Raw genomic sequence first — 23,462 nt, forward strand, 5'->3', positions numbered from 1 at the left:
TCAATCGATTATTTGTCAAACGAATTACGTTAATTTGGTTAGTCTTTGAGGAGAAACTGAGATTTAATTAAGAAAAATTGACTGTTCTGATTATGTCAAGGACTTTATATCGAAAATATAATGAAATAATTACTATTAACGATTTATAATTAATAGAAATTGGATAATTAAGCTCAATTAATGAACGGAAAGGAATCACTGAAAGTTAATCATTTGCGTGGTTGTGAAACTCATCGATTTAAAATCAATATCGTTTCCAATTAAAACCAACAAAGAATTGATATCAAGTCATATTAAGACCAATTTAAGATATTCACCGAAATGGTTCAGATGAGATTATGAACATTGTATTATCAACAATTAAAAGTATTATTAATAAAATGTTACCAATAATCAAAATGATCTACGAAAATATTACGACGAAAAGATCACTTGTTAAAAAGTGTCAACCTCAAGATTTAATTGTCGCTTTTGAGAAACTTAAATCAATCGAAAGATCAAAGTTTATCATCAACAAATCGACGACTTCTAAATTTCAACGATTCATGTGCTACTTTATACTAATTATGAATAATATTTTTCTCTCTCGGTGGTTGATTCTAAGCCTGACGAACAATAAAACTTTACAATTTATTCTCGGCGATAATTACACTAACCTGAGAGAACGAGCATTCATCAATGTGATGATTTACATCGCGAGTTATCAAGGAATGATAATGAGTTTTTACGTCATTTGGCTCAACAATTTCGTCGACAAGCCTTTCATCAGCGTACTAAAAGACTATGTCGAAGGAGTTAAAAGTTCGAGAAAAGTTTTCCACCTTTCAGACGATCATGATTATCTCTTTCGCAAATGGTACACCAATGGAATCAGAATTTATCTCATCTATTCATATGGATTCATGTTCTACGATTGTTTCCTTGATATCATGATAATCGTGACAGAGCAGAAGGATTTTGCAGCCATGTTCGTTCAGATAATGTTATTGTGTATGATTACTTTTAGTATGCACTTCTCTTCATTCAGTAATAATTGGTTCATGTTTCATTGGTTGATAACTGTGCTATTTACTTATTGTCGGGTGGCTTCATTCACGACCGAGTTTACCAAGCGGTTGTTATGTTTACAAGATCAGAAAATATTCATTCTCGAACTGCAAAAGTTCAGCAATTGGTTGGATTCATTTAATCGGCAAATCAATCCACCGACTTTATTCAACTTCTCTTATACATCTTTTTTTACCGTTGTTATTGTTTATTATGGTTCGCAACACAATTTCTCAAATGCTGGAGTAAATATGATGTTTCGAGGAGCGAGTATTATATGTATAACATTTTTCTCGACCTTTTGTTTTTTAGCTTCGTTCATCCCTCGAAAAGTTTGTATCATTTTCATCATAATGACTCAATCAATGAATTATCTTCGTTTCATTTTCATTCACAGGGGAAAAGAATCCATATCATGACCTACAACCTGTGTAAATGTAAAACTAAAGACGTGCCATTCATGTTAAAGGTAAAAATCGTCATTAATTCTGATCTAAATTTCTATTTTTCTAATCAAAGACAATCTCAATTCAGAGACTTGAAATTCTGGATCGATTTTCATATCGAAACATTGGTTTATATTTAAACGAAGGTACCTTGATATGTAACCATTTCTCTATTATCGTGAGTATTATAATCGAGAGAAATGTTCAATTCTAAATTTTGATATTCTATTTTTCATTTCAGTTCTTAATGGAATGTGTTACTTTGTATCTACTAATGTATGCGAATTTAAATAGATGAACAATTAAAAGATTGTGTGTGACCTTTGGCCGTTAACTGTTGACGATTGTTCATCAATAATCATCAATAATGATGGAAAACACGATTATTATCAATTAACATTGATGATGAACATTGAAAGAACGAAGAATAAAAATTTCCATTTACGTTGTTTAAAAGATTAATTGATTAACATTAGTTAATTCTAATTTGTTGAATGTATATTTACAGTAACGTTACATGTTTTAACAATTCAGATCAAAAGAAGAGGAAAACAAAAAGATCCGCTTTGAATTAATCGTTATTCATTAGTTTTCTTGTCATTTATGGCAAAATCTTGGTTGTGGTGAGAAGGTTAGTTAATTAGACCGATTCTCCGTTTTTTTTGATTAATTGGGTTCATCATCTCTCTTGGATTTTGTTGCTTCATAATTGAGATCATGTCAAGTGTCAAAAATACTGTTATTTGTTTTAAATTATATTTCTAGAACCATATCAAACATCTAGAGGTAATAATTGAGTCCATACAATTATTAAGTAGTTATTGTTTGATTATCCAATTACTTGATGGTTTAATTGTTCAGGGAGATTTCAATTCAATCCATGACACTGATTAATCAATTATTCATCTTCTCGTATGAAATTAAGATTTTGCCTGTTGATCCTTCTATTGACTAGGAACACACACAAAATTAATCAAGTTTATCAGATGATTGGAATCAAACTGAATATTGAAATCAGCTGAGAACTGAATCATCGCAGCTCAGGTGGCAAAGAAAAATGGTGAAGATGATGAAGATGGATAATTAAAGGGCTTTCGGTCCATTTCTTGGTATTCAGATCAACAAATTCCATTTCAATCTATTGTATGAGATGATGAATCTTTTTTTATGGCAATTTTGGTTTCAATGTGTCTCGAAAAAAACAGCAAGACGGAAAAGGGAGAAGAGAAAAAGTAACAGAAATAAAATCGATCGAAAAGAATTGAAATTCAATCTCAATAAATGATCAGCTCTTAGTCTGAAAACCAAGAATTAAATTCAGACTTGAATGCCACGAATGGTAACAATTATGTTATCACCAGCAGCGGTTGGAGTTGATTGTTGCTTTTCAATGGGTTTCGTTGTATCAGGAGCAATAATTACATCACTAATTGTTCTTGAACCAGAAGTGGTTGATGAAGATTCAGTTGATTCTGTCAATGGACAATTGGCAAATGGTGTTGGAGGTTTAATCTTGGTTGCACTAATATCATAATAATGTGGAGTAATTGATTGTTCACTTTGATCATTTATATTTGGATTAAGAATTAAATTCTGTGTTCCATCATAGGGTAAATCAGGTAGAAAGCACAATGGTTCCTCATCCAATTCCAACTCTAGATCAGCAATATCTTGGGAGGTTGATGTATTACCCGAAGAGGGATGTTGATAACCAATTTTAGATCCATGTTGAGGTGTAACCTGGCAAGATGAGGATGTGCTTGACATTTCATGCGATGGACTAGTCATTGTCTTATATGGAACCACAACCGCTGCTGCATAACTTAAATTGGGTAGAGATTGGGTTTGCATATATTGAATTTCTTGAATCTCTTTCTCATCACAACCAACTGCTTTACCTTGATGACTACCTGTTTCTGGACAATTAGTTTCCTTATTGTTAAATGTTGACAATGAATTAGTTGTTGTTGTTGGTGATGATAAACATTTTGACGATTGATCATTATTACTGGAACTTGGTTGATTAGATAAATCGCCAGAATCATCATCATTATCTACATCATCATCGTTAATGGTAACCATATAGTTTTTTGTTATTGAATTTGACCTTCCGCTCCTACTAATTTCACCATTAGTGCCAACGGTATAAGAAGTTACTTTTGGGTTAACTTTACTATTATCGTTAACCTCAAGGTCAATGGTCTCATTTGTCCTATTATCGGCAATCATAGTTGTACGTTCGTAGGTCAGTTTGATATTTTCGTTCAAACTTTGATCAATTGGTTGACTGATTGACTGAGAATCATTTGATAATGATGAAGATGAATATAAATTATGTGAACCAGAACTTGATGATGTTGAGGATGTTAAATTACATGAAGTTGAATCAGTTGATGTTGATGATAAATCAACATTAGGAATAACAATTGATGAGGATATTGTTTTCATTACTTGGGGAACACAAATTAAATCAGTTGATTGTAAACAATCAGTAGGCGATCCTGTATCAAATAAATCTGTTCTTCCTGTTGATTTACAATCAATATTGGTTAACATTGTTTCATCAACTTTACCAAGATAATTTTCATTAATAACACAATTAAAATTATCGTTTTCATTTGATTCATTTTGTTGCTCATAGATAATTGTATCTATTGATCTTGTCAATTCTTGTTGATGTGATGAAAATTGCTTGTTAGATAAATTAATTGGTATACTTGAAAGTGATTTATATGATTGGTGATTTTGTTGATTGTTATGTTGATGATAAGATGTTAATTCATCTTCTTTAGTATTAAAGGTCATAGTCTTTGATTCTGAGGTGACATCATCATGGTTTAGGTGATGATCATCTTGAACATGGACTTCAACAATACATGAACTTTTGGAAGGAGTTGTAGCTCCAACTGGTCCACCAATGGTCAGTGTGATACCATCAGAGGAAAAAGCATTACAGAGCATTCGTCTCTCAGAAATTGGTGTTGATAATTTAGATGAATTGTCATAATTATCTGATCCACTGAGACCGTTTGAAACAGAATTAATTTGATTATTTCTACGATGACCACCATGATTACCACTGGAACCATTAACTCGATGGGAAGAGTTACTTTCAGAGTTATTTCCATGGCTACTGTTTCCATTATTTGACTCGTTGTTATTGGCGCCAATATTGTTTGGGTCATTGTTTTGTCCAGTTGCAAGGTTTTCCAATGATGATGGCTGTGAATAAGGTGGTGGTGGTCCCCAGGAAGCAAAAAGTGACTGTGGTGATCCCAAAAGTGGTGGACCATTGAAGAAAGGTGGAGGTGGAGGGTGTGCATATGCCATACTATGAAGATGGTGGAAAATGGCATCGTTTGAACGAGTTCGTCGGTTTAATCGAGCTAATGATCTATTCCTAATTACGGAACGATAAGAAGGATGTATTGGTACAAGTAGCGGAGAAAAGTGTCCCACTGGTAGGAGTGGATGATGTGGAGGTGGTAAAGTTGGTGACAATGGTGGAGGTGGAGGTGAGTGTGGTGGAGGTAAAGGTCCATAACGATTAGGTGATCGATGGTTGTAACGATTTTCGGTGACCATTGCACCGGTACAATCAGCAGAACCAATAGAATGACCATTACGATCTCTCGAAAGTAAACGCCGTGAAGTGTTTCGCTGTTGACGTCGAGGTCGACGATTACGATTGAATAACCAACTGAAAAGAGTCCTCTGAGAACTGGTTTCCGGACTAGTGGTACTTTCATTGTTACGTCCGGTGTCAGAAAATAAACCTGACCGATGACCAGTTATTGTTTCACCAAGTGGACCCACTTCACCTGGGGAACTTGAACATGGACCCGGTGCCGTTTGACTTTCATAACTGGGTGTACAATAGCTACGATAATCAATCAAATCCCAAGGAGGCGGTGGTGGTGGTGGCCATATCCAACCTCCTCCTCGTCCACTAGAACTACCGCCATTCATTACACCACCAGGATAGAAAATATCATCCATAAACGCTGAACATCCTTGAGCTGCAAGTGTGTGTGGCGGTGGATAAGAGAGGATGGGAAAAGGCGGAGGTGAAAGTGGATCGTGATTGCGACGATTGTTAAATGCATGTTGATGGAAACGCCGACGTGATTCCAATTGTTCAAGGTATTTCTTTTTCTTCTCATGGCTCATTAATTGATAGACTAGCATAGAAGTAAAAATTGAAATTAATATTCCAAAAACAGAGACACCAAAAAGTGCCCGAAGACAAGTATTCAGGGTTCCATGAACAGCATCACAATTTGGTATATTTTGAAAAGCATAATGACTTGAATGTCCAGTAACTGTAGGTGGTGGTCAAGGTAAAAGAAGAAGAAAAAGAAAAATTACAATCGAGTAAGTATTGATTAAGAATTAAATGATTGACATTGGATAAAGAAATTTTCATGATTCCATGTGTAAACTCAGTTGGAAATTGAATTGATCCATGAAATAAACAAACTCATAAAAAAAACAATATTATCAAATGGGAACAATTTCTTTGACTATTATTTACACAATTGAAATTAATTGTGTGATGATTAACTAACCTTGAACCGAGGGATCATTTGAACCTGTTATCCCTGAACCTGTCATGCAAATACAGGTAGATGAAGATGATGTATATTCACATCCTTGGAGGGTTTGTAATCGATTCAAATGGATTACGGTTGTTGTAACCGTGGTAACAACACATATAAGAGCACTGATCAGGCAAAAGGCTCCTGAAATTTTGATCTAATAAGGAAGAAAGAAATAAATTGTTATATAATCATAATTGTCAAAATTATTCGGGTCACATAATTAGTTAATTGTTCAAGAAGATTCAAAGTTAACAGGTAAAGGTAGTTTGTTATTAAATTGTCTTAACCTTTTTCTCCTCTTCTCTTGTGTGTATATAATTGAATATATAAATTTAATAAAGTTGTTGTTGGTTAATGATGATTATGATTATCGTCATGTTGATTGTGCTATTGTATTTTTCTTAAAATCAAGATGATAATCATCATGAGAGATGATGTTGTTAAGTGAAAATACTGTTACTTTGTGTGAGATGTTAACCTTTACAATTTGAATGGAGAAGATTTTTTTTCCAACTGATTGTTATTTAATTATCATCACAACTACTGTTGTAACAATTAACTTTTCCTAACCTAGACTCTTGGATTTGATTAACAATCAAAATGATTAATACATATTTCAAGTCGTAACTTGTGGTCAGCTGATGATGATGATGATGTTAATCAAACAATTAGATAATCATACAAGCCGATTGTGATGAATGCAAAAAAAGGGGGTTAATTGTTTAATTACAAATGACAATCAGCTTAATTGTCAGATAGTATTAATATTTGCAAAAAAAATGGTAGACAATTTGATAACAATTAGAAGGTGAAATGATTAGATTAAATATTTACCAGATTAAAGTATCTTAGATTACGTTTGGCTAAGATACAAACAATTATCCCATTTATGATGAGCTGTTAATGATAATTAACATGATTAATTAGCAAGTGATGAAAAATGATCAGTTGATTAACCAAATCCACCAATGAATATGTTGGAGAAAAATAAGATTAAAAAAGAGTTAGATTATAATTGTAAACAAAGATTAATAGGGTTAGTGTTGTAATGATTAAATTTTACAATTAAACAATTGTTATCTTCAAATTAATTACATTAACATCATTTATCTTGCAGTATATTAAACAGCGGATGATTAAATGTTAATCTAATAGCGATGATGATGGTGATAATTAAGAATTGGGTAAGTAATTATTATTAGTATTACAACAAATACTAATATAATTAACATGACAATTAACAATCTACATTCAGATATTAACTCTCATATATTGTTAATTTAATTGTCTCCACTAATCATAATCTAATTTTCTCAGGTATATTAACTGTTTGTTCACACAAACAAACATTTTCTGATTCCTGATTGTGTCCGGTAGTTATGATACTTATATTGTTAACGACAGAATCAAAGTGTTAATTGTAATACATTTACGATTAACTAAATTGTTTTAGTTTATTGTTTCCCTAAAACAGTTGAAAATTGTTTATATTTCTTGCTGCGGGAATATAATTGCAAAACAAAAATGAAAGTAATACAATCAGTACACAAAGTGAATCAACTAATTGTAAACAAATACAAAGACCCTAAGGGTAAAGTGTTAGCAACAAAAAAAAACAATGTCTGATTGTAAAATCTTAAAAGCTGAACGAGTAAGTTAATTAAGGTAATGTTGATGATTATGATAATTGAGGAAAACCTAATTAGTCACAGTTATTGGTTATTAGATTTTCGTATTATTAATGGAAAATGATACAATTCACAATCAGTGAGAGAACACAAACAATTAGATTTAATTGTTTTCCTCCATCTCATATTTTGGAATATACAAAACGATGTGAGTTTTAAAGGTGAGGTAGAAAAAGATGAGGATGATAATTACCGTAATTGCAGGTATATATGTAGGTATTGTTTCAAAATAATGAAGTGATGAAGTGTAGCTTGATAAGATGAGATAGATTACAATAAATGTGAGACCAAGAATGAGCAATGATCCACCACAAATTAAACACAATATCACATATTTATGGCTAAAGGCATCTTTCCAGGTAATCGGATTAACATTCATCTTTACAATTGTCCACTTAATCTGAGGATGTCAATTAAAGATGATGAAAAATGTTTCATTCACAAAAAAATATATAATCCAGAGAAACAGTTAACTTGATGTCGATAGAGTGAAGTTGGTGAAATGCGAGCCAATGTGTTCAACAGGACAAGTTAATCAAATTGTAATGATTAAAATCCGTTTGATTAAAAGGTTCCGGTGGAAGTTTTATCAACTCTCAAAGGATAATAATTGTTATTAACATGATGGTGATGATGATGATGGAAATACTGATGATAATGGTTAATCTTTCCAACCCAATGGTGATAAAATCGTTGATGTTATGATAAAATAGCAAATGATTCCTGAAGAGAAAAAGAAAAGAAAAAAATTGTTTTAATAAAATGATGATGATGATTAAATGGAATTGATAAAATTGTCAAATTTGATTAGCCCATTTGATTAGCACAGAGGAAAAGATTAAATTGACAAAGATAATCAATGAAAAGTAAATGAAATGATCATAAATGAGAGGAAAAAAAATGTAAACAAAGTTGGTTGGCATACAGAAAATGATGAAGCCCTGTTGATGAACAATCATGAAAAAAGTAATCATGATGATAAATGATGATGAAAGTTACTCAATTCATTATCTCATCATCATGGTAGTGATGATAATGATAAGATTTTATCCTTTTAATTGGAGGCTTACGAAGTCTAATATAATCTGATGTCCATTCAAAAGCATAAGAATATGTTGAACATCATATGATTGGAAACATTTTTTCTTTTCCTCGAGATGATCAAACAATTCACTCTCTCATTGCCTCATTCGTACTGATCTCACATCATCATCAACATCATCATCATCCAAGAAAATATATTGTTGTTGATGGAGAGTGACAATGTTGAAGACACACAAACGCGCACAAGGAAAATGAAGTTGAATTTTTTACTTGGTTTCACCCAGTTTGTTGGTTGAATACTTGAACATGAAGAGACAACTGATTATGGTTGGTAAATCATCATCATCAACAATTCACTTTGATTAATAAACACACACACTAAAGTTTAACTTGTCACGCAGATCCATTATTCTTGTTGTTCAGTTGACAATTTCATTATTCCACCTCAATTCAGTTCTTGTTTCCTTCTATTATTTTTCTTATACTAATTCGTATTAGTATATATTCTTATGTACAACAAGATAAACAGTTGACTAGAATTGGGAAAAGCAAAAATCTCAATCTAAACAAGAGTAAAAATCACCAACAAATGAATTGAAATAAACACGCGGAAGTGACTGTTTATTTCACTTCTCTTCATCTTTCACTGGCGGCACAATTTTTACCCATCAGCATCGCAAGATTCTGATGGTTGTTGATAAAACTGATTCCTAATCAAAAGTGATCGAAAAGGAGAAGAATAAGAAAAAAAAAATAATCCAAATGATACACTTACAGTTGAAGTAAAGAAGAACAAAAATAAAAATAATAATCCAAGTGAAGGTGAAGAACCAGAATCACAAAATAGTAAAAAATAGTAACCGAAAAGAGAGAATCAACTTATTGGACCTTTGGAGATGAAACAAAATTCAATGTTACCTTAACTCTGACCTGAGGTCAACTGAGGAAAGATTTTTGTACGTGTTTACCAAAAAAAGAAAAAGAAAATTCCAACGAAAACAAAGTGAAAGAAGAAGAGAAGAAGAGAAAATAGACAGAGAAAAGAAAGAGAAAAATAAAAATACGGGTTAACTTATAGAAAGAAAAAGAGAGAAGAACAAAAATAAAAGAGAATAGAAAAAAACGAAGAGCCCAGAAAATAGACTTTACTTTTCTATTGGAGGGAAAATGGAGACAAACAAATTTACAACGTTTTCTCTTTTTCTGGGTTTGGTGAGAGAGAATTTGTAAAAGCCCTGGAATGTTAAGTCATGAGAAAAGGCCTAAGGTCTTTTATCGATAGACAACAAACGACCCAAAGAGAGAGAGAGAGTAAAGAAAAGAGATGATGATGATAAGGAAGAAAATAGGTAAGTTCTTTTACTTAATTCTATGTGTATTTTTCTTTCAGGTTCTTACCTGTTGTGTTTATGTTTTTTTCTTCTTCTTCTAAATTATAAGTTGATTGTTAACTATTAACTTTCTTTCTCTTAATCGTTTATCAACAGATTCTCCGCATGGTTTTTGGCTTTAAAGATTAACCCGGTTAACCTTAGACTGACCATCACCACCATCATCATTATTTTCCATTGATTATGACCATTGATATGGATCTTTTTTCGTTTTCTCTCTCTCTCTCTCTCGTCATGTAATCTATGTAGATGTTTGACCGGTGGACTTGTTCATCTTTTCATTGTACAGGTAAAGTAATTTATAAGATAATTTTTTTATCCTTGTCACATTTTGTTTTATTGGTTTTTTATTTCTACTCAAATGTCCGTTCCTTTTGATTTTTATTTCAACTTCAAGGTGAATTAAAGGGTGAAGGTTGTGGAGAGAAAATTTTTGGCCATCATGGAGAAATTAAGGCGAACATAATTTGTTCTATTCTATTCCATAATTTTTGTCTTCCATCATAATCTTCATCCATGTAATTTCTTTGTTTTCCTTTTTCTCTTCTGGTCTTCCAAGGAGAAGATCTAGATCTTTCTATATTCTATCTTCTGGTTTTCTTGACACTTTCTCTTTCTTTCGTTTCCTTTGTCTGTTTTCTCTCTCATTTGTAATTAGATGATGTGCTTTTGTTCTAAGACTTGGATCATCTTTCATCTTCTACTACCACAGGACATTGAGAATACAAATTCTCGGTCACGGCCATTGGTCGAATTATAACTGTGTGGACTCTTCAAACAATTGGAATAGCAACAAAATCTACTTGAGTTTATTTCTTCGTCTTGGAGCCAAAATAAAACTTAATAGAAAAGAAGGAGAACAAAACGAACAACTTTATAGAGGAAAACAAGGAAACATGAAGGATTTTAAATTGATGGATACCGTTGAGTGATCAATAAGAGAAGAGAAGAGAAAATAGACAGAGAAAAGAAAGAGAAAAATAAAATACGGGTTAACTTATAGAAAGAAAAAAAGAGAGAAGAACAAAAATAAAAGAGAATAGAAAAAAACGAAGAGCCCAGAAAATAGACTTTACTTTTCTATTGGAGGGAAAATGGAGACAAACAAATTTACAACGTTTTCTCTTTTTCTGGGTTTGGTGAGAGAGAATTTGTAAAAGCCCTGGAATGTTAAGTCATGAGAAAAGGCCTAAGGTCTTTTATCGATAGACAACAAACGACCCAAAGAGAGAGAGAGTAAAGAAAAGAGATGATGATGATAAGGAAGAAAATAGGTAAGTTCTTTTACTTAATTCTATGTGTATTTTTCTTTCAGGTTCTTACCTGTTGTGTTTATGTTTTTTTCTTCTTCTTCTAAATTATAAGTTGATTGTTAACTATTAACTTTCTTTCTCTTAATCGTTTATCAACAGATTCTCCGCATGGTTTTTGGCTTTAAAGATTAACCCGGTTAACCTTAGACTGACCATCACCACCATCATCATTATTTTCCATTGATTATGACCATTGATATGGATCTTTTTTCGTTTTCTCTCTCTCTCTCTCTTCTCGTCATGTAATCTATGTAGATGTTTGACCGGTGGACTTGTTCATCTTTTCATTGTACAGGTAAAGTAATTTATAAGATAATTTTTTTATCCTTGTCACATTTTGTTTTATTGGTTTTTTATTTCTACTCAAATGTCCGTTCCTTTTGATTTTTATTTCAACTTCAAGGTGAATTAAAGGGTGAAGGTTGTGGAGAGAAAATTTTTGGCCATCATGGAGAAATTAAGGCGAACATAATTTGTTCTATTCTATTCCATAATTTTTGTCTTCCATCATAATCTTCATCCATGTAATTTCTTTGTTTTCCTTTTTCTCTTCTGGTCTTCCAAGGAGAAGATCTAGATCTTTCTATATTCTATCTTCTGGTTTTCTTGACACTTTCTCTTTCTTTCGTTTCCTTTGTCTGTTTTCTCTCTCATTTGTAATTAGATGATGTGCTTTTGTTCTAAGACTTGGATCATCTTTCATCTTCTACTACCACAGGACATTGAGAATACAAATTCTCGGTCACGGCCATTGGTCGAATTATAACTGTGTGGACTCTTCAAACAATTGGAATAGCAACTAAATCTACTTGAGTTTATTTCTTCGTCTTGGAGCCAAAATAAAACTTAATAGAAAAGAAGGAGAACAAAACGAACAACTTTATAGAGGAAAACAAGGAAACATGAAGGATTTTAAATTGATGGATACCGTTGAGTGATCAATAAGAGAAGAGAAGAGAACAAGAAAAAAAAATTCTATCATAAGTTGAAGGTGTTAAGGATCCTCTTCACAAGGATCAACATGAGTTTTTGTATTTTTTTTCTCTCTTTGTATTGGATACATGATGGAATCACTCATCACCAACCGTTGTGTTTGTCAATCAAACCAATTATTCAACATGTAAGGATTCTCATCTTGAAACCGATCAAAATTGATCAATCCAAGGGTTTGACTCAAATTAGAAGGAGATTACCGAGTAGACTAATTTTATCTTCGCAAGAACCAGAGATTTGAGTCTCTACCCTTGGATTAACCTTTCAAGAAATGAGATCAATCTCCACTTGAAAAGGATACAACAAAAAAAGGGAAAATAACAGTACATTTAGCTAATTTGTTCCATGTTAACAGAAATACGAATCAATATTAGTATTTCATATAATAAGTTCGAATGTTGATATGTAAACATTTCTTCCATTTTAACGATAAATACATGGAAATTGAAACATAACAAACTTATTAGATATTTCCCATGGTAGAGTTGATTTCATGTAATAGAAGAGAAAAACAAAACAAAAAACAGAAAACAAGATTAGATTCGATTAACAAAAGTAACTATTTTTTTCTATTCTTTTTTTTTGTTTAAAAAAGAAAAGAATGAAAATATTCTGTTCTCATTAACTATTCGAATGAATTGAAACAAATATACACACAGAGATGATGATAGAGATGATAAAGAATAAAATAAAATACAATTGATTCATTAATAGTTGATGAAATATAGAGAGCAGATTATTGATTCAATTGTTATTATGTAAACAAATGAATATGATGCCAAAAGAATGAGATTATCAGTTGAATTCATTAACACACTAACACCAAAGATTTACAATGAGATAGGAAATTGTTTCAAATTGTTTAATTGTTGAAATGTAAAAAATGGATAATTAAACAATTAATACAATTAAATATGAAAAAGAAAACAAAAAATGAAAAAAAAATGTAAACAAAGAGTTGAGGGTTCGTCTTTTAATTACCATTTGATTGATGTTCTTTAATTTTTTTTCTTTGTTTCTTGATTGACAATTAAATTGGATTATTTGTCGACAATTATGTTATCACTTTGATCATCATGTAAACAATTAAGATCAATAATTGTCGAGAAAAATTTTCGCTCCAGAAAAAAGAGACACAATCTAATTAATTGTGATTGTTTCGATCTCTGTTCCAACAATCATAATCATAATTAACTAACGATGATTATAATGATGATCGTTAAGAGACAGATTTAATTGTTACCAATACAATTATCAGTTAACTAACATAATTAACTAATTCATGGATTCATTGAGTTTTCTTAATTGCTGATCAGCTGGAAATTGTAACTAATATAACCAATTATTTTCCTTGGATAATTAATCATGATTAGTTAATCGTTAGATGATTTGATTTCATGATTATGTTTATATTGATAAATTATGTGAACAATTAAATTGTAAAATATTGAAAAGTTTCTGATTTAATTAATTAATGTTAATCACGATAGAGGATGAGCTGATTATTGATTATGTTGTTGCAGTTGATTGTTAACCTTTAAATTATTTAGCAATTTAAGTTTATATTAATTTTTGCAACAAGTTAATAGTTAATCATTTGAAGATGATTAAGATTATGGTTAAAGGAAATACAATCAGCACGCAATTAAATATTAAACATCAGAATATCGTTAGTTAGTGAAAGTGATCAAAGTTTTTATCCTCATCTTAATTTGTCCTCAATTGATAATGATCTTGATTTAATTGATTAACTTGATCATCATCATAATCTTAATCATGATTAAATCAATATCTACACGGAAGAAGGTATCATAATGTTAATTGATTAGGATAAGGATTAAATTGTTAACAATTAGCTATTGAAATATTTTATAACCAACGGGAAGCTTAATTGTGATTAGGTGAAGACAATTGTGATATTTGATTGTGGTTATCAACAACAATTAAGAAAACAAATTGACAATAATAATTATACATTATGTTCAAGGTGATTATCATTTAGATAGTTAAATGTCAAGGTGATCAACTGATTGTAGTAAATGGTCAACCTATTGGTCAGTAATTTATTAACTGTTACGAGACTGAAACAATCAATATGCTAATTGTTATATAATAAGTAAATTGTTGTAACTAAATTAAATATTATTACTGTAAATCCTAAATAAATATTCAAGGTAAAGTTTGTAAAGAAATTAAAAGTTAATTACAATTAACTAATTGGTGATGATAGGGAAAAGAAATGTTCACAATTGTCAAAGTTTTCTATTCACTATTGATTGCAATTAGAGTTAATTGTTGCTCCGTCGCATCTCACAATCAAAAAAGTGAATTAACAAATTGTTAACCTTGTTGTGATTCAATTTTTCCATACACTAAATCAGCTTAATTGTAATGATGATTAAAGTTAATTACCAAAAAACTTTTTTTTCCCTTTTTTCTTGTACAATTTAATCAACTGTTAGCCAATGACAAGGTCATTTGACCATCGCCGAGCCTATCAAACAATTAACAATCAAATCTAATAATAAAATTATAATTGTTGATGATTAAAAGTGATTAGATTGATGATTAAGATGAAGGTTGTATCGTGATTGTTTTACTGGTCAATTGGTATTGATAATGTTACTTTTGTTTTATGAGCGATATGTTTAATTGTTGTGATTAACTGTAAAGTTTTTTTTTCTCACTCCAATCGAAAACAAAATCAACGGAAATTTGATCACAATCAAGGTGAAAATGATGATTAACTTGATGATGATGATTCAATAAAGTTCTTGAAACAATTAACCAGCAAAAAAGTCCATTAATAGGAAGATGATGATGAGAAAAGTTTGTTAAAGTTTCTCAGCAATATAAGTTAACTATTTGGTTGATTGTTCAACGATTGATTGTTGAATCCATTTAATTGTTGTTAGTTTCAGGGTAACATTATTTAAGGGAATATATTTATTATCACTCCAGTAGTTTAATTAGCTTGATCATCTTTAATTGTTCCATTATTTTGTATCTAGAATATTTTTCGAAAGGTGAAAAAAAAGTTCTAACTCGATAATTGATTGATCGAAATGTTCAATTCGTTGGCATTTGATTGTAAACAATTAGAATTGATTTTATCAGTGATTTATTGATAATCATTGTTTTCACTTTCTACTATTTCCTCATCATTATTTTGATTAGATGATTAATAGTTATCTTAATTATCTTGCTTGAGATCGTAACATTAAAGCTCAATAATTAAATAGGTAAAGATGATTAAGATTGGTGAACAATTAGTTTAATTGTAAAATGAAAGTCTAATTGTTTACCATTTAGAGTTGACCGGGTTGATTGTTGAACTTTTAGAAAGATTCAAATTATTATTATTATTCATTATACTTTTCAGTTAATCATTGGCACAATTAAGTAATTGTTGATTTGTTAACAATAAGCGGTTAGTATATTGATCAATGGTTAATCATAATCTTAATCACTTTCTTAGGTTAATTAAATTTTGAATTTATGAGAGTTAAACCAATGATAATCAATCAATTCACAAAAAGCGCAATAAAAATTCATCAATTAAATGAAACCAAATCAATCAATTGGATTATCGTCAAAGCAATTAAATAATATTTAGCTATTTAATTGAATTAAACATGATCATTAATTGATGTAATTAACTAATCAAACACGAAAATCTTGTGTTTAATTAGCCATAAATAACTTTCAATTGTAAATCCTTTTCTTTAGAATAACTTTTTCAACAAGAAAACAGGAAACGGAAATGATGCTTTGAATGATTCAAAGAAAATCAATTAATTTGATGAATCTAATCATGTCCATAAGAGATAATAACAATTTATTTTTTTCCAGGAAAAAAAACTTATCACGATTTAACCCAAAATACACACTAATTGTGACAATTGTAACAATTTAACTGTAATTACAATATTAAATTGTTGTTAAAATGGTGAGATATTAATTTCGTTGAGATTTTCATTTCTTCCTGTAGTAATAGTTAATCAAATTGTAAACAATTAACTTCAATGTAATAGGGAATTAAGTTAATCATGTTTTTCAATTAAACTATTTTTCTTCATCTATTGTAAGTTTACCGTTATAATAATTGTAATGAAAAGTTGATAACAATTTAATCATAATGTTACAACAATTAGACTTTAAAAATAGTAACAAACAATAACATGTGACCTAATATATTGGTAACAATTTAAATTGATTGTTGAAAAAAAAGATTTACAATTAATTTTGATGATCTGTTAACATCATCAATCTAATACTTTGTAAAATATTAGTTAATCAATGAATTAATAAATTGTTACCTGGAAACAATATTAATTGTGGTCATGTAAACTTTTAATTGTGCAATTAAATTGTAACTGATTTAGTTAATCGATTAAATAAAAAACTATTCAATTGCTTAATGATGGTTACATTTAAATGGAAACAATTAAAGTAAAAAAGTAATCAAAATTAAGTTAATCATGTTCCTGATTATAACCAAAGGGACAACAATTAACCTGAATTGTATTGATAATGGCAATGAGCATAATGATCAACCAATTAATCAGTGAAATCTTAATCATAATAAATCAACCCACTCTATTAATTACTAATTACAATTGATCAAACTAATCTACTATAACCTTTAATTTTACAATTTAAAGAGAAACAATTAAAGATTCATTGAGAAATCAATTAATTGATTAGATATTTAGTCCACCAGAATGATTAATTCATGTATTTATTTAGTGATAATTACAATTAACTTACAGGAGCTTCTTCCGGTTACAATTAATCAAAAGAAAGAGTAAAAAAATAAAAATATTTAATCAATTCAAAAGATAATTAACAATTTAAATTATAATTTATAAGGTGTGGTAATTTAATATCCAAATCACAATGATTAAGATGTTGATCATGGTGATGATGATGATTAAAAGTAAATTGTAACAATATTCAGATAATCAACTACAATTAATCAGATCAATTTGAACCTTAATCTTTATATTATATATAAAAATAATATGATACAATAATTGTAATAGTTAATCATGGTAATCAAGCAAGTTTGCATCTTTGATTGTGAATTACTATTAAACAATTCATTCAAACAATTTAAATCCAATCAATTGTTTAGGGTTGATTGTTTTGCCTTTTAAATTGTTGATCGTTCATTTTGTTTCTGGTTTCATCTAAATTGTAAACCGATAATCAAGTTGATTATGAATCAATCTCAAAAGTAAATCATCAAAACAATAATGTGTCTTATTTGTTTGTAATACTTAATTTCTGGATTTAATTTAATTGTTGGTATTAGTTTATTTTCACCACTAATTTGTTAACTACAATTTATTGTTATTATTATTTTGATCACTTGGTCAGTTTACACCTTTGGGCACACCCAATGATAATCATAACAATCTGATAACATTAATTGTAATAATAATATTAATCAATGGATCACAATCAAGATGATCACCTTAATCATAATCTCAATCATAATTTGACCTCAATATGACACAAGATACAGAGATTAATTTAATTTGATTGGCCAGAAAAAAAATTCAACATCAAATCAGCAACAACATTAAGGTTTCAGATTATCAGGATCAAGATGATTAAATTGATCAACCATTAAGTTGATTCATTCAATGAGCAATTTAAATGATTGTAAACTAGAAAAACATTAATAAATTGTTAGCAATTTAACTTGAACACTGATTTCCATGTAATTGTTAGAGTGCTTGTTTATGTAGATGATGTCGATGGATGATCTTCCTATGTAAATGGTAAGAAATTGAATCTTTTATTACATGAGATTAATAGGAATCGATAATCATGATTAAATAATTCATTTTGATTCTGATTATCTGAACACTGAACTTTTAACTGAATTTGTAACAACAGTAAAAAAAAAGTTAAACTGTGAGATTTATGAAATTAAATCAATTGAGTGTAACTAAATCAAATTGCTAACGAATCAACGACCAATCCAAACAATCAAATATTAATCTAATTGCTATTGACAATTTAAACTTAATTGTGTCCTTTTTTCTGGTGTTTTGTTGATTCTCACATTATTGATTGGTTGGTTGATTGATTGTGAGATTTTTTCTTTTACTAATTTTTAACAATCAAGGTTATCGAATTGATATATTTACATTAATCATTGTTGATTAATTGTCGAGTTTTAATTAAATGAAAAGGAGGAAAACTGTAGTTCAAAAGTGATCACCTCGAATCGATACTCGAAACTAGATCGAAAATCTTTGAAAAGTTATTACAAAATTGACCGAGAAAGTTTTCCATTTATATTAATAGTTGGAAATCATTAATTGAGTCAACAATCAGAAACAATTAACTGTCAATGAGAAAGTTTGATTGATAATCAAATTTGATTGAGAATCAAAATCAAGGTAAAAATTGTTCAATAATTTTAACACTTCTTAATTGTTTACCAGTTACTTGATTGATAGGTAAACAATTGAATATTTAATTGTTGTTTAAAAGTGAAAGTCAATCTCATTTGACTAATAATGTTAAATTAAAGTAAATCATAAATATAAATCCGGTTACTTTGATATTAAACTAAATTAAGTTAATTATAACTTTCTACCTGATTGATTGGATTGGTTGACTGTTGATTAGTTGAATTGATAAAACCAGTGAAAGTGAAATTATAAACAATTATTATGAAAAGTTGATTATACAAGTTAATTGACTTCAATCACGCAAAACAATTAATAATTATTATTAATAATAGGAAATAAAACTTAATTTAATTATATATAAAAAGTTCATCAGTAATCAAATTTGATGATTTCTTAAAACCAATAAATCATTGAACCGATTTAAAAAGTGATCAAGTTGATAATCAACACTCGCAATCAAATGAAATTGAAAGTTGATTGTTTGATACCAAAATTATCAACATAATTAACAACATTGACCTCTCACCGGTTGTTGATTACCTTTAATTGTTAATCGAATGCATCTAATAATTAAGTCAATATCCAGAAACAAAAGTTGATAAGTTATTAACTGAAGGTGTGTGATCATTATGGTTGTTTGTTTATCTTTAGATAAATAAAAAGTAATTGTAAAAAAATTAAGGTTAGGTTATTGTTTACAATTAGTGACACTGTTAATTGTTGATTAATTGTGATTAAGGAAAGATAAACACTTTGATTGTAGCAATAAAGGAAAAATAAATTCTCGTTAATTGGTAATGATTCTGATGGTGGATTAGTTCAAGTGATTAACACGAAAAAATTAGCAAACTTTAAATTTTCACAATTAGTTTGATTGTTTATACGATAAATTTGAAACAATTAACGTTCAATAATCTTTAAGATTAGTTTCAAGATGTTTCTTTGTTAATTATTACAACAATTTAATGATAATCAAGAAAACAAATACCATTTAATTCATGGTAATTATAATTTACTTGAAAAGTTTACAATCATTTTAATTGTTGATTGTTAACATGACAGGTAAATCATTTGTTGCTAATTAATCAATTCCAATTAATCAACTAATGGTAAATAGTACAAAAATTAACTTGGATAATTAAAACACAAGAAATTGGAAGGAAAAATCAGTTAATTGTTTGATTAACCAATACACTAATCAAATCAAAGGCAATTAACTTATAATTGTGAATAGCAAACGATAACAATAGTGGAAACAATTAATTAATTGTTAACGAATCAGTGATTGTGCAAGTGAAAGTATAAAAATAGTGATTGAAGTAAAATTTTACTGATTGTAATTATAAGTAATTAAATTAACCAGATATTGAGACGATAATATTTAACTACAATTAAATAATAACGATGATATAATAATAGTAAACATAATGATGATTAAATTGATTTTTTTCAGTCAACAATCAACAATATTAATTGTATTGTATTGATTTGAACAGATTCTGATGACCAGTTTGAACTATTTTTTTTTGTTTAATTTGATTGATTATCACTGTACATAAGTCGTTAATGATTTAAACAATTTAAACAATTAACCTGATCAACTGAGTGCCTTTAACATTAACTGTTGGCTTGATAATCAAATTGGCAAACAATTTAGCTAATCAAGTTACGGTTAAATAGTTTCCATGAATCAAATACATTCATAAACAAAAAGTAACGGTAAATGTTAATAATACAATCAGGAGATTAAGATGAATGAAAATTTGGTCCAATCCAAAGAGTAAAAACTTTCAATTCATCTTCAAGATAATCTTTATTTATGGATTAGGATAATATTTGTGTTCATTGGTGTTTATTGAAGGTTGTAACTTGGAATCGCCTGTGGGCAGTGATGATTTCAACCCAATGGTTTGTTGTTTAATTAGTTGAAGGTTTTAAATTTCAAGGATCTCAATCAATCTCATCATGATTATTATCATGATGATAAAAGTGATTACAAAAGACTAACCTTGTATTATCTGGTTATCCCTTTTTTTTCATCATCATCCCTGTGAGGATTGAGTGAAAAATGATCAAGATTAAGGTGAGTTTAAACATCACTTTGATCATCACAATCAAGGTTACAAAATGGTGACTTGATTGCTTGTTGTTGATGATGATCAGTTAAAAATATCTTAATCCACCGAGATCACGAGTATCTTGTTAATCTTGGTTAAAGATAATGTATTATAAGAGAAAGCAAATCAATCGGACAATTTAAATTGTTACACTCGTCAAGATCATCTAAAGGATATTGCAATCAACATTGTTAATCCTCAAAAGGTATTGACAGGATAATCAAAGTGATATATTTTTAATCATCAAGATAATGTAAAGGTATTGACATGATTTATAATATTGATTGTTCAACAATTAATCTTAACGTTTAGTTTTCTGTTATCATCAATGGTTTCATTTTGATTAACTAATCAACACTCAAATCTTGAGCTATTGAAAAGTATAATTTAATTATGATCAATTGTAGCTACTGTTTAGATTTTTGTTTAATATATATAAAATTGACAGTTTAATTATTGATTAATTGTTTCAAAGTGAATTAGATGCTTGTAGCGATTGCCAATCAAATTTTCATTTCAATTTTTTTGTTAATTACTGTGATTTTGGCGGTAAATCAAAACTGTTTGTTGATTAATTGAATTGATTTGACTTTTTTTTTCATGTTCACAAATGAAAATTTTCATTAGATTTACAATTATAATGAAAGTTTATTATATATTCCTGATTAGGAAGTGTTGTAAGTTAATTAACTTATTTAAATCTAGATAATTAACTTAAAATTTGAATTGGCTAATTGGGCCACCCGTAAAGTTATAAACAATTTACCTCTAATTGTAATTAAGATTGATATTTGATAAACAATTATCGACAAGTACAAATGAAACCGATCGAAGGCAAAATCAATACACAAAATGAAAGTGATTAAGATTTAATTGTGATAACAATTAAGGGACATTGGGACAGATTTAATGGACAGATAGTAATATTATATTAAATCAGTCGATTTTAATTAAAACCTTCAACACTTTAATGATCAACACAACTAATTTCAATGAAACACCAATTAAGACAAATAATCGAGACCTTAAAGTTTAAAATGAACCAACAAACTTTATGATTAACAAATTGTTGTTATATTGAACGATCATCATTGAGCCTACACAATTAAATTAAACAATTTAATCGAAAATCAAATAATCAATTCAAGGTTGTAATTAAGGTGAACAATTTGTTGATTGTCATCAATAAGAAAAATTTTCACAGAATATAATAATCAATTGATTCTCATTGAAAAAAAAGAAACCGAAAACTTTTAATTAACTTAATTGTATCATTCAAAGATCATTGAATTTTAATTATACAGATTAATGGATTGTCAGGGACAACAATTAACGATTAGAATTGATTGTTAATTGTTTTTTCACCCAAAAAGGTGACATCAAATGAGACAAAATGTAAAGTTGATTAATGATTTAGGAATAACAATTGTAATGATTAGCCGATTATTAAAGCAATTGATACGAAAATCAATCGTAATCATTATCAACAATTAATGTTTAACTTTCTCCCGAAAGTGAAATTATCTTAATTGCTTGAGGCTTTTCCGAATCATAATCTTTGTTGGTTCATTGATGAAACTGAAATTGAGGTTTCATTTCATACTAACCTAATATTACAATTCATTATATTAGAAATGAAAACTATCAATCGCCCGAGGGCATATTACAAGTTACAAACAATTTCAACCTTCCTAAACTATTGTAATAGATTTGATCTGATGATTAGTAGGATTAGCTGGGCCTACAATTGATCAGTAATCAGTTTAATTATCCGAAAACAATTAGCCACACACATCATATATGTAAATAATAATTAATCTCAAATTAAAAGTCAAAGAAATCATTGAATTTATGTTAATTTACCTCAATTATCATAATCCCAAGGATTAAATTGATCATCTTTATGTTAATTGCCAAGAAAAATTCAATTCAAATTAACTTCTTACCTTGACCAATCTACAATCTGTAATAATATTTAATTGTGAATCGTGTTTACTTGGATCTAATTAAATCAAATTGTTACGATTTGCAAGCTACTCTTTTTTTGTAACCATTGTGACTTATTGACCAACTAATTGTCATTGAACAATTTAGTTAAATTTGATGTCATAAACTGATTGTTGTTGTTTTTGATTTCCTCAAACTTTACCCAAACAATTAAAAAACTAAATAAGTTAATCATCACTTTTCATCAGTTAATTATCAACATCTCACGATCTGTATTATAATTGAACATCAAGCAAACAAATACACTCACTCACACACAAGATTATCATCTAACTGTTAATCATTTTAATCATTACGATTAATAAAACTCAATGATTAACAGAATCTTGATTCAAGGTGTTGATAACAATACAAAATTAACGATTATCATAAAGACTAAATTTA

The 23,462-nt window shown here is 29.0% G+C and overlaps 2 protein-coding genes and 2 long non-coding RNA genes across 7 annotated transcripts in view; 3 read left to right on the forward strand and 1 right to left on the reverse strand.

Annotated features, from left to right (window-relative positions):
• The first annotated feature begins 111 nt into the window (after nt 1-111).
• Nucleotides 112-1,876, forward strand: LOC128389135 (uncharacterized). The gene is made up of 4 exons (XM_053348667.1): nt 112-1,379; nt 1,445-1,516; nt 1,582-1,671; nt 1,735-1,876. Exons 1-4 carry the CDS (start codon nt 339-341, stop codon nt 1,789-1,791), a joined length of 1,260 nt encoding a protein of 419 aa, XP_053204642.1. The 5' UTR covers nt 112-338; the 3' UTR covers nt 1,792-1,876.
• A 57-nt stretch (nt 1,877-1,933) lies between these two features.
• Nucleotides 1,934-23,462, reverse strand: part of LOC128389134 (myb-like protein A) — a 33,161-nt gene continuing 11,632 nt past the window's right edge. The window contains exons 1-5 of one of the 3 annotated variants that reach the window (XM_053348663.1): nt 9,602-9,874; nt 7,976-8,505; nt 6,929-6,991; nt 6,062-6,248; nt 1,934-5,815 (exon numbers count right to left, since the gene is read on the reverse strand). In XM_053348663.1, coding sequence (XP_053204638.1) covers nt 2,811-5,815; nt 6,062-6,248; nt 6,929-6,991; nt 7,976-8,161 — 3,441 coding nt within the window. In that variant the 5' untranslated portion in view covers nt 8,162-8,505; nt 9,602-9,874 and the 3' untranslated portion in view covers nt 1,934-2,810. Of the gene's footprint in view, nt 5,816-6,061; nt 6,249-6,928; nt 6,992-7,975; nt 8,506-8,707; nt 9,553-9,601; nt 9,875-23,462 lie in introns of those variants that run through there. The other 2 variants (XM_053348666.1, XM_053348664.1) reach the window with 2 other exon arrangements.
• LOC128389137 (uncharacterized) lies at nt 9,913-11,015 on the forward strand. Its single transcript, XR_008325418.1, has 4 exons — nt 9,913-10,175; nt 10,314-10,506; nt 10,615-10,735; nt 10,876-11,015. It is a non-coding gene; the product is annotated as an uncharacterized LOC128389137 (long non-coding RNA).
• On the forward strand, nt 11,252-13,199 carry LOC128389138 (uncharacterized). 2 transcript variants are annotated; one of them, XR_008325420.1, is made up of 3 exons: nt 11,252-11,491; nt 11,630-11,825; nt 11,934-13,199. It is a non-coding gene; the product is annotated as an uncharacterized LOC128389138 (long non-coding RNA). The 2 variants fall into 2 exon arrangements; XR_008325419.1 differs by lacking the exon at nt 11,252-11,491 and having other exon boundaries at nt 11,511-11,825; nt 11,934-12,054; nt 12,195-13,199.

This window comes from Panonychus citri, unplaced genomic scaffold (genome assembly GCF_014898815.1).
Source record: "Panonychus citri isolate SS breed McGregor unplaced genomic scaffold, ASM1489881v1 Contig00104, whole genome shotgun sequence".
Classification (NCBI taxonomy): domain Eukaryota; kingdom Metazoa; phylum Arthropoda; class Arachnida; order Trombidiformes; family Tetranychidae; genus Panonychus; species Panonychus citri.

What these genes read in the sequence shown, in the direction of transcription:
- LOC128389135 (XM_053348667.1), top strand. Translation starts at nt 339, where the DNA reads ATGAACATTGTATTATCAACAATTAAAAGTATTATTAATAAAATGTTA. An exon ending in CTTCGTTCATCCCTCGAAAA is followed by an intron (nt 1,380 to 1,444) that starts GTTTGTATCATT and finishes TTTCATTCACAG; the next exon opens with GGGAAAAGAATCCATATCAT. An exon ending in ACGTGCCATTCATGTTAAAG is followed by an intron (nt 1,517 to 1,581) that starts GTAAAAATCGTC and finishes ATCTCAATTCAG; the next exon opens with AGACTTGAAATTCTGGATCG.